This window comes from Carex rostrata, chromosome 4 (assembly GCF_964058835.1).
Source record: "Carex rostrata chromosome 4, lpCarRost1.2, whole genome shotgun sequence".
Taxonomy (NCBI): Eukaryota; Viridiplantae; Streptophyta; class Magnoliopsida; order Poales; family Cyperaceae; genus Carex; species Carex rostrata.
Window position 1 is genome coordinate 9,835,265 of NC_135921.1, and position 12,248 is coordinate 9,847,512.

A 12,248-nucleotide genomic window follows, 5' to 3' on the forward strand; every position below is an offset into this window, starting at 1 on the left:
GAAAAAGAATCTGAATTTTACAAAGTTGCTCTTATCCAGTATTAAAAAAGAGAAACATCAGAAGCAGGTATGCACCAGATCCACATGGCATTCAAGCAACTTTTCTGGTTTGATTCGAAAGGCTGGACACAAAGTCAGAGATAATGCACAAATGCTAAATCAACATATATCAAAAAGTTGGAAAAGAAATATGATTGGGCACTTGTAACATTTCAGGCAGACAAACAACCAAAAATCCATAAGGCGGGGTACTACAAACAGAGTATTTGCAAAACGGTATCCAAAACATGAAGATTCCCAAAATCACATATAATTTAGAATAAATGCACCTAAATAAGATTTGGACAACCACACAAAGTTCCAGATGTTACAAACTAGACTAAAAGTTATGATCAAAATACAGATCAAACCCACAATAATGTAGCGCCATGCCGGTCAATACGAGGCGAGCATGGAGCTAGGGGATACAACATGCAGGTATGCAGCACAATATCACCATATCAAATCTAACAAAGAACTCTAAAGGTGATTATTAATTTTCTATACTAAACTTAATTTTTCTTTTACCAGGGACCGGTGTAAGTCCTCCGCAAGTTGATTCTCTTTGACCGAGGCTGTTGGTTTACCATCTCCACTACCTGAACATTTCAATATGAATAATTTCAAAAGATTTGCATAGAAAACCATGCAGTTGGATACAATTATAAGGTGATACAATTTTTTAGACAATATGAAAAATTACCTCATCAGTTTTCTCGATCTTCATCATTTCAATCTGCAATTTTCGGACAATGATATTATAAGCTTATCTGTGAATTTAGATTACTTGTATAAATTTTACAACAAATGGTTATAAACTTTTGTTCGTAAGTGGTCACATAATAGTACACTGTAGGTTATTAATATATCTCAAAAAAACTGAAAAATTAAATTGTGAGAGGTTACAAAAGTAAAGCTCGTGTATTTAATATAACAGGAAATGAAAATGACAATTCTTTCACCTGTTTTTGCTGTAGTTCTTTGTTTTGCTCCTTAAGCTTTGCTACCTCAGCTTCCAATTCCATCATATAAGCCTACAAATACAAATTCATACATTAACCCAAGAAAAATTTATCTAACATAATTTATTTTGAACCCAACTCAACTTACTAATCTAATTCAGTAATTCACAAAAACACTGATAAAATTACCTAGGGACCAGAAGGACAAAAAAAACAGGGCTAGAATTATTACTTGTTTACGAGCACGAGACCTGGCGGCCGACTCTCTATTTTTAATCATGCGCCTCTGCCTTCTCTCGACCACCTTTTCTACTGTTGCCCCACCTTTCCTCCCTCTTATCCCTCCTTTGAACATGTACGGTACCGGTACGGGTGACATATCTGATGAATTTCCATTCATGTCTACAGGGGATCCGAGATTGACCGCAACTGGGCTGGGCCCCAGCCTAACATAACCCGGCCCCACTGACCCATTGTTCATCCCTCCAAAAGGCCTAGACAGCATCTGAGACCCAGGCAATTCTCCAAAGTTATTTTCACAAATAGTTGGTGCTGTGGGCCCAAAATGATTCATTTGTGGGGCCGGTTCTTCTCGCACCACACCGGCTCTCACCAAGAACTCCTCCAATGTCATCTCGCCAAGTGTCGGCTCCCGATTATGCATGATCTCATCTTTAGTAACCATTCCACCAGCATTAGTACTGGGTCCAGCCGAGCTCTGCCCGGCGTTTCCGGGGTTGGAACCAAATCCGACAACCTCTCTCCAGACCTGGTCTACTGTTTTCTGACTAATTGTTCGAGGGAGCGTAAGCGAGCCCTGACGGGGGATCCCACCGGCTTGTTGATCTACACCAGCGGGCCCACTGCCAGAGGCCGTGACAATGGCCTGAGTCTCCTCAGCATTCCATATGCTTTTTAACAATTCATCCATATTCATGGAACCAAAATCTTTGCTACCACCACCAAGTGTATTCTGGAATTCGTCGAATGTCAGAGAATAGATCGACCCTTGTCGATTCAGCGGTGTATCTGGTATTCTTCGGTTCGTGAAATCCATTTATTTACCCTGATCAACTGTGCAAAGATTGAAGCTTTTCTTCTTTTCTACTTTCTTTGATGGAGAAATCTCTCTTTTACAAGCACGACGCTACTGTCGATTCTTGCCTGATTACACAAAATTCCTCTGTAATCCCAGCAAGAGAACGAGATATGCTCTCGAGATTAGACGAGAACTGGTATTTTTAATAAGATTTTAAGCAAAAACAGTTATATAGCAGTTGGAGAATAGCATTTAGGGAAGCAGGAAGCAAAGAGAGAGACGGGAGAAGTTTACTATTCCAGGAATAGTATGGTGCTAAGAATTGCTCCTTTTGATCCTATGGTTACATATAATTAAACGATTAAAATTTAAATCAAGCACTAATACTTTAACTAGGAAGAAGATACGGACATACGGTAGATAGAGCAGGATTTAATGTCAATTAACAAAGGATTAAACTTACAGATAACCGGACTTGAGCAGAGTCTCTGCGACTTTTTTTGAGAGCAGATCACGGCGCAAAGACGGAGGGGCCAGGTGTCACTTGGTTAATGCGTAGAGGCCTTAAATGGAAAGAAGGTACTGGTTTCCCTGCTCTTGCTATGGCACCAACTGCTGTTGTCATTCCTGCTGCGCAATATTACTGCAACAACGGATTTGTGCATTTCGGCAAGTTCTTAAAATTAATGATTTGAATGTAACAAAATAAAATATTTCTACTTTACAAAATAAAGTATGAAGTTGGTAAATTTTATATCTAATATAGGGTTGTGTTGTTTTACAATTCGTCAAATAAGAAAAATTACATGAATTTTGAGGTGATTTTATTCTTTTTGAAATTACATGAATGACCGGAAGTTTAGACAATATATATCATGTAGTTGCACTAGTATTTTACTATATTATTTGTCCATATTTTATTATTGGTCATTAATATTTGTATATGTTATTATATATTGTTAAGTAGGAATTAATTCAGCTTCAATTATAAAAATTAGGTCGTTGATATTTTTCAATTATAAACATATGAGCCCTCAAAGTAGGAGAACAACAGAAAATCCGGATTAGGTGACAGATGGAGTGATGGTGAGTAAAGTTTAATATAAAATTATGAAATGATAAAAAAGGAAAGAGCATGAACATCATGGGGGAGAAACGTGGCAGCAAACCAGAGTGTGGGCACTATCGATGTGACATGCTGCCCAATGGGAAACTGCTACATGGGTTGATCCCATCCGTCCATTTCCTGTCCCGACAAAATAATTAGGGACTGGATTATGCTGGCGGAAGTTTTTATTATATTCTGAAAAGAATAACATTTTCGGATTATCTGTGTCAATGTTTGTATATATGTTATGTATTGAGTTGTTCTGTTCCTTTAACACAGTTCGCGAATTATTCGCGAATAATTCGGATTTGAACATCCTACGAATCAATCCGCGATTAAAACGAGAATTAAACGATTTATACGCGAATTATTCGCGAATTTGACGAATTTTACGTTTTATTCGTGTTTTTATCGGAAAAGTTCGTCGCTACATCCTCCTGTCCACGATCTCATTTTTCTTTTATGTCAACGTGGCATTATTTCATGCATTTGTGTGGCAACGGACCCACCACGTGGTGAGGTACGGTTTTTGATAAATATTAGCTGTACGCTACTTTGAAGTTTGAAGAGAAAAATGAAAATTTCTCTGTACAACAAGTACAAACAGACCACGTGGGTGAAATTTTTATTTTTTTTTAATTTGAGTGAAAGGCTTTTAAATTTTAAATGACTACAATTGTTGTACAATTTGGTGTGAAAGGGATAAATCTGAGCCTTTGGATCAAAAGTTATTTGCCGCCTTTAATAAGATTAGACAGTATATGAAATTTTTGGCATTGGCATGATTTCTCACTAATTCTTCATAATAACAATATGTATTTAAATCTTTATTATTTTAAAATTTTGGTCTCACTAATCCTTCATAATAACAATATGTATTTAAATCTTTCTTATTTTAAAATTTTGATGAATGATTACGGTAATCGTAAAATCCATTCTTGCTTACTATTTACTGGTACCCATTCTTGCTTACTATGTTGATTTTTGTTGAACTGAGCTATAAAATTGATATGACTCATATACTAGAATTAAATAAATATGTCTATGTAAAATTTTTTATTTTTACACTAATAAAAAAATAAAAATGAACGAAACAATCTTTTTTTTTTTACAACTTTAGTATTTTAGTATATTATTTGGTGTGTACAAAAACGAACTATTCCATAATTATATCCGAATTATACCCGAATTATACTTTTTTGGTGTTTACAAAAACGAATTATTTCCAAATTATACCCGAATTATACCTGAATCACGAATTTTTGATTCTACCAAACCTTTTCCGAACTATTAAGTTGTCACTATGCCTTGTATTAGACATGTGGGGTTAGATTATAGTGGGTTCATGCTGGTACAGAAAACCAGGACCAGGGGACCACGTGGACCAGGGAACACCTATTCATGTTACAATAATTCGAATAGAGGTTCTCTAAAAAAACAAATTTCGAATAGAGGGAAAAGCTCGTAAACGCTGAGCCTTCGCTTGAGGGAGAATCAACATCCAATGCAATACCTGACTGTGTAAACTGAGATTTGAGTCGTTGGGTTTAATATGGCACGAATCTCGAAGCTGACCTTATATTTTAAATAGGCGATTTTGGCCCGGCTGCGAGTATTCCACCTGGTCAGGTACTTCAGGGATAATTACTCGATCTTGAGTGCGTTTTGCTTGTTTTCAACTAACATTTTGGGAAAGCATTAGCGCGCGTTGATTTGCTGCTTTCAAGGTAGTTTGGTAGGCTTTATGGGCCTAATGCGGTAGGCTTTGTACACCTATGTACTTAGGTCGAATATTTAGTCTGTCATAAGTTTTGGGGTTATGATTTGGCCCAATGATGCCCATTTTTAAAAAGGAGATGATTTCTGTAAAGAAAGTATAATCAAATAACCTGTGTATTATTCAAGGTGTTTACACATTCTTTAAATCTATTACATCATGATTAACTCACCTTAGAACCAAAATGTTTTATTGCGACTTGTATGCGTGTGAGTCTGTATTCATCACTATTTCTTAGTCTCATAAGTGCTTGCCATTGAGGCCGGCAATGTGGCTCGATTGTTGCGCAATTATACTAGCAGTCGACGGGCTCTGTGAAAATACTACTTCATATCCATCGCTCCATCCCTCCATTCCTTGAGCCATCACATGCCAGAATAAACCACCGGCACAAGGACCCCCTGCACGGGCTGAGGCATAGATCACATCATAAATTGTGCGGAGATAGGAATCTCGTACGCTCACATTGTAGCCTGAAGAGCGAGACGACTTGGCGAATTCCGTCACCATAAGTGGTTTTCTTAGAGCTGTGTTGGCATCTTGGATATGTGACTCGATCCAATTTTTCGTGAACGTGAGTTGAGCTTCGTCATTCGATCCTGAGATCCTTTGAATGGATTTAAAAAATAGAAGTCAGAGAATGGTTGGATTTTTGCCCGGCATCGCGCGATATCCAAGATTTTATTGAAGACAGGATGCAATGCAGAAACCTTAATTAGTTGATGGCTCATATATTTTTCAAATGCAACTTATATATACCATTATGAGGTTGTAGGTTCGAAACCCTGATGTGAATTCCTTGTAGATATTATATATTATCGGGTGACTAACCCTCAACCTCTTCTAGAATATATATATATATAGAGAGAGAGATGGACTATGGTGCATTGCAATGTATGGAGTGGTTTGTGCATTGGATCATAAATCTAAAATTCAAAATCCAAATGGCCGATCCAAACCGTTCATCTTGTTCTCCATATTAATATGTGCTTGGAGACCAAATTTTACATTTTTCTAAATTTTTTTACTATTTGTTAAGTATTTTACAAAATTGTTGATCCAACGGTGGCTGCTGATTTTACTGTTTTGTTAAGCCACCGTTGGATCAACAATTTTGTAAAATACTTAATAAATAGTAAAAAAAAAATCAGAAAAATGTAAAATTTGGTCTCCAAGCACATATTAATATGGAGAACAAGATGAATGGTTTGGATCGGTCATTTGGATTTTGAATTTTAGATTTATGGTCCAATGCACAAACCCCTCCATGCATTGCAATGCACCATAGCCCATCTCTCTCTCACTCTCTCTATATATATATATGAGGAGAGATCCAATTACATCTATTTTTTGGTGACACCGAACACTCTATATTTTCAAAATCCAAACAGTCGATCCAAACCATTCAACATGATTGATATGTTAAAATGTGCTTGCAGATCAAATTATTTTACATTTTTTTTGAATTTTTTTAATATTTATTAAGATGAGTACAAAAATTTAATGGTCTAAATATAGCGATTTTGTTAAATACTTAATAAATAGTAAAAAAATTCCAAAATATGTAAAATTTGATCTCGAAGCACATTTTAATATATTCATTATATTGAACGGTTTGGATCGACTATTTAAACTTTGAAAATTTTGAAAATCGAAAGTGTAATTCGATGTCAAAAAAAAAAGGTGTAATTGGATCGACTATTAATATATGCCATTATGTATAAAGTGAATTAATGATTTGTTTTTTGCAATCTATATGCCATAATTGAAGTGTTTATTGCCATATAGTTTACCATTGATCTGGATAGGCATGAATGGTAGCAAAATCAACACCTTCGATTTGATTGTTGGAGATAAAATCTGTGCCAACCTCATAACCCGGATTGAATTGTTTTCTTTCAGGCACTGATTCACCGTAGAAACCCTCAATACCAACTTCAAGCAAGTGTTTGCTATCTATGGACTTAACATAACCTGTCATTTCTGTGATCCAATCCTGTTCAAAAATAAACAAGCGGTGCATTACTTACAAACTTTTCAATTAAAGTTGAATACTATTTCCATGCAAAACAAAAACATGTGAACTGTTAGACCTGAATAATTCGTCCAGAGAGGTCATTTTGACAGCGGGGTTCATTCATCAGTTCCCATGCAAATATGGTCGGATCCTCTTTGTACATCAATCCAGTTATGGTATTGACTCTGGTTAAAACAGCCTAATTTTTATCATACATAGAATGACATGTTAATATATATAAAAATCAAACAAAGAATCTTCTTTTAAGTTTTAATACCAAACTGAAGAAAAAAATGATAATATATATATCATGCATATTCTTACCTTGATATGGTTCTTGTAGTATTGCTTAAGTACATCATTGCTGAAAAAATCGTCGTCGGAGTTTACGTAATGGCCTTGGTCTCTAGCCCATTGCACATACTGTTTCTTTCCTCCAAAACCTTCCCAGTTGTTCACCAAGCTCAGTATGAGGTATATACCGTGCTTCTTCGCTTCGGAGACAACATAGTCTAAACCCTAATACATAAATTACGTACAGAGCTATATATACATTAAAACATCCTTCAACTGATCTTTTAAAGTTCCATTTTACCATTATATATCTTTTAATTAGCTCATTAAATACAAAGCCAATAAGAAGAGCTTCTGGTCAATTTAGATATTAAGTATCCTTAATGTTTTTATGATAAATACCTCAAACATCTGTTCGTTGTATGAACCAGGGGATACTTGCAATGGCCTATAACCACCATCACTAAAAGCCCAAGTTCTAATCAAGTTCACACCAAGCTTAGAGGCTTCGGCGAAAGTATCAGAAACCTTGCTCCTATCGGACGGGTTTGATGCCATGTACATTAACCAGTATGCATTGAACCCATTAGTGTACAGTGGTCTCCCGTTCACTACAAAATGGGTTCCGCTTGTTCGAACAAAACCTCCGGAATTGTATGGGTCCTCAGAGGTCACATTCCGTAACAAAAGCACGGTGAAGATAACGAACGTGCAAATAAGATCTTTATTTTTCATCATCGATTGAGACCAATGATCATAAAGATCGATAAAATGTTATGTGGTATGTATTAAAATGCAGATTGCTAGTAATATGATCAAGACTGATATGGTGATGATGGTGCTCTCAGCTTATAATTAGTGTGCTTATATAGTGCAAAAAAAAGGGTATGCTAAGAAAGGTTGAATTCTCTTTCGTCTAAACTACCAAAATAAGATAAGATGCAACGAACCTCATCTAGAGAAAGGGAGAGAAATCAACAAGTTTTACATACTTGTAGCCCCTCTCGCATGATCTGTTACATCTCAAATGAAAGAAATCTAACTTATTTGTTATGAACTCATTGGGACAATTTCTATTACGAGTCACTGACGTGTGGGTACGGTGCCCTCGCAGAGAATGGGACAGTATCCGCGACCGATACTGTTGGTATACCCTCGCGGATACGACTGTCGCTAATAAAAAAACACCTTTTTGTCGGTATATCCTCACGGATAGTCACTTTTTTTTTTCTCGCGGAGAGTTCCACGTGGAACCAGACTTCCGAACTATGGGGATCAAATATTTATGGGGGTCAATTATATAAAAATTTTATATAGAGAATGGGAGTCAATTTTACAATTCTGTGACATTTTACTCTAAATTATATAGAAAATCATCTATAAATATAAAAAAAAAAAAAAACTTAAAAAATGGTTGTCAATAGACCCTCATATCTACTTCTTCGATCCATCTACTTCTAGTTCTAATACCTCATGTCTTTCATACCTCATAATATCTCATACTTTATATTTTCATTTTTAAAGTCCAAGCTGTCGATCCGAACCGCCCAACATGGTATCCATACTAAAATATGCTTGGAAATAAAATTTTATAATTTTTAGAAACTTACTATTTTTTTAAGATAGATATAAAATTATTATTTCTGGACCAAGCAGTGATTTTCTACCCATCTGAAAATTAAAATAGTAAAAATTTTCCAAAATTATAAAATTTCACCCCAAGCATATAATTTTAGTATGGATGTCATGTTGAGCGGTTCAGGTCGACAATTTGAACTACCCTCCCAATAATACAAACCCACATGAATTATTATTGACAATAATAACTCAAAAAAATTGATTGATCATTTGTGAGGACAATTGTTTCATTTTTCTACTTGTGATGCACACACAAGTATGTGTCTAAATGTCACTAGTATGCATCACAGACAAAGAATTAAACCACATATCCTTACAAACCGGCTAATTAAAAGATTAATTATTGCTCTTACACATGCTACATATATTTTATATTTTAAATAAAGAATAAAATAGATACTTTATAAATTTAAAATGAGTATTAACATAGAATGCAATAAATTGGATAAATTTTAGTGTTTTTTAAATTTAGAATGATAAATATGATATTATGAATTTTATAAAAAAGAATATATGTAATTATAATTTTAAAAATCTTGAAGGAGATATACGTGATATTTTTCCTTTGATAAATAAATGGATTAGAACGGCCAACGGCTTTCTTCTTGATTGCACGTATGTTTTGTTGCTCTGCTTGTTCTCGCCTAAAAGGCTTCCTTTTGCATGAAGCTACATTCTATAAAGCCTTAATTGAAGGCACAGCATGGGCATATATGGATAATATGATATATGCATATTGGATGCAATTTTGTTGGTACGCCATAGTTATATCAGTTTGTAATTTCTACTTATCATAAAATGGTCGTATTAAGTTTTAATATGATACTACTGTATGACCCACATGATTCCGAGGGGTAGCTGCTCCTTTTGGATTTTAAGTTTTAGTGGAGATCGGAACATTCCGATCGACTTCACTCTTTGAAAAAAAATTGTCTCCCTTTGAATATTTGATTTGCAATTCGGATTAAATTTAGAATTAAAATTGAAATAAGTTTCTTAAATTATGATTTGTAATAAGAATCATAAATTATAAGTCATAATATTGAAAAGTATAAGTTAAAGCATTGTTTATTATCGAGTACATAACTAGTTAATAGATTACTCAATTAGTTATTTAAACCCCATTCGATATTTTTTTATCTCTCTTGACGAAAATTCTAGATCGACCCCTAACTAGCTATAGGTAGATATCTTCAATTTGCTTATAGACATGTGATTGTTTTAGGGTGTTCGTCTGGTCTTGATTTTTAATTTGCTTGAATCAGAAACAAAGTTGCTTTGGTTAACTCTGTTTGGTTTTAGATTCATTAAGAATGTACCGAAGTAATAAAAAAATAGGAAACTTGAAAAATTTAGAACCCTTTTTAATAGCTCGTTTACAACATCTGTTGCTTCTAGTTGAGTTTATATATATATTCGTTTGATTAATCTCATTAAAAAGAACTTGAATTTATTATTATCTATTGTGTGGGTTCTTCATATGCATTTTTATTTTTTAGGCTTTTACATGCACCACGTTAATTTGGTTCTCTAATGTACGTACCTACGTCTTGACTCCTGACAAGTGAGAAAACAATTGAAAAGGATTTAACTAAGAATTCAAATATGAATGTCATAGGGGGTAATGCAAAATAAACCACCAGATCAATTCATGTAGAATCAATGTTGCACTCACAGCTTTATCAAAAAAAAAGGTCACGTGATTTACAATCCCGCCATCCTCATCATCAAGTATATATCATAGTAACAAAATTCGCGATTTATTCACATTTAATTCATTTTTTTGACGTTTTCAAACTGAACTCTGAATAAAACGCAAAAAAACGTATAATACATTTTATTCGTGAGAAAAACACCCAAAAAAAAATTGAATTTTTTTTTGCTGGCATTTTTTTGGAGATTTTTTTTTTTGCTTCCTTATTGTACCGAATCATTCCTGAATTATACACGAATCACGAATTTTTGATCCTGCTTAACCGAACCCGAACTTTTCCTTTGTCACTATGGTATATATATAGTACACTAGCTATTAGAAATTGATCGCCGTCCCATTTTTTTCATACTGAGTATGGGTCAACTTTACAATATCCATAGCATTTTATTCGTGATAATGCAGTGATTTATGGGACAAGTTGCTCTCCTCTCCTTATTAGTCTCCAGACCAATTTTTTTTTGTTAGCCCAGAAAAAATGTAGTAAAGCACAGCCCGCAATTTCCATCGTGATGACTGTACCTATTTGATCTTTGACGGGATGTTGTGCGCAAACGAATCGGGTCAGTCTAATGTTTGGTTTTCTGGAACGGTTTCTCAAAGAGGGTCACAACACTAATGCTCATATCCTCAATCCAATACTTAGAGGCCTCTGTCGTGAGAATAGGATTGGTGAGGCTTCGATTATGCATGGTGCTCGACAAATTGACTATACTTGGATGCCAACCCAATGTTGTGACCTTCTTCATTGTTATAGATGGGCTGTGCAAGAAGGGTGAAATTGACGAGGCAATGAATTTTCTAAATGACATGATTTCTAGACTTACAACGCTTTTATAGATGGGCTGTGTAAAAAGAGTGAATTTGAGGAATTTTTTTTATAAATCATAATTAGAAAAAAGATTTTTACCCAACCAACATGATTATTTTTCTTTTTTTACAAAAGCCATAAAGAAATGGCATTTCGGTCCCAGCCATTTTCACAGATTTCGAGAAAAAAAATACGTTGAGAAATTGTAAAAATATATACCGGGACCGAAATGTCATTTCAGTTCGAAAAAAAAAATTCTGGGACCGAAATAGCATTTCGGTCCTTACGATTTTTGTAAAAAAAAAATAATCATATTGGCTTGGTAAAAATATTTTTCCTAATTAAGGTTTATAAAAAAAATAAAAAAAATCAAATTTGAGAAGACAATAGAATTTGTACATGACATGATTTCTAAATAGCATAAGCCTAATGTCGTGACCTATAGCACTCTTTTTCATGGACTCTGCAAGAAAGGTGAAATTTTTTTTGAAATTGAAAAGGCAATGGACTTTATACATGACATGATTTCTAAAGGCCTTCGTGGAGGCTGTTGTCCTCTTAAGAATAAGTGGGCTGTACAAGTATTGTGAAATTATTTGAGAACGCTTTTGAAATAATATCGTGATGGAACTGCTTGTTTGATAGGAACAGATATAGTGTGCTATGCCTATCTTGGTTCAATATTTTCTTAATTGTTGTGTGGATTAATGTACTCCTTAGTCCTTAATTATTGTGGTTGAGTTTATTTTTTTCTTGCTATTTAAAAGCTTTTAAGCATCGTTTTCAATCTCTTTCCGCTTTTTATTGATTTATTGGTCCATGAAATCATAAAATGCCAAAACTAACCAGGCT

General features: G+C 34.5%; 2 protein-coding genes across 3 annotated transcripts; both read right to left on the reverse strand.

The window, feature by feature from the left end:
• Nucleotides 1–294: 294 nt before the first annotated feature.
• LOC144553160 (bZIP transcription factor 46-like) lies at nt 295–2,579 on the reverse strand. Of its 2 annotated transcripts, XM_078301261.1 has the most exons (5): nt 2,504–2,579; nt 1,234–2,377; nt 1,002–1,073; nt 743–775; nt 295–638 (listed from the first exon to the last, which is right to left on the reverse strand). In XM_078301261.1, exons 2-5 carry the CDS (start codon nt 2,056–2,058, stop codon nt 564–566), a joined length of 1,005 nt encoding a protein of 334 aa, XP_078157387.1. In that variant the 5' UTR covers nt 2,059–2,377; nt 2,504–2,579; the 3' UTR covers nt 295–563. The 2 variants fall into 2 exon arrangements, with proteins under 2 accessions (XP_078157387.1, XP_078157386.1); XM_078301260.1 differs by having other exon boundaries at nt 1,234–2,575.
• A 2,446-nt stretch (nt 2,580–5,025) lies between these two features.
• On the reverse strand, nt 5,026–7,974 carry LOC144553239 (putative mannan endo-1,4-beta-mannosidase 9). The gene is made up of 5 exons (XM_078301337.1): nt 7,639–7,974; nt 7,267–7,461; nt 7,019–7,141; nt 6,719–6,921; nt 5,026–5,532 (listed from the first exon to the last, which is right to left on the reverse strand). Exons 1-5 carry the CDS (start codon nt 7,972–7,974, stop codon nt 5,166–5,168), a joined length of 1,224 nt encoding a protein of 407 aa, XP_078157463.1. The 3' UTR covers nt 5,026–5,165.
• Nucleotides 7,975–12,248: the final 4,274 nt, after the last annotated feature.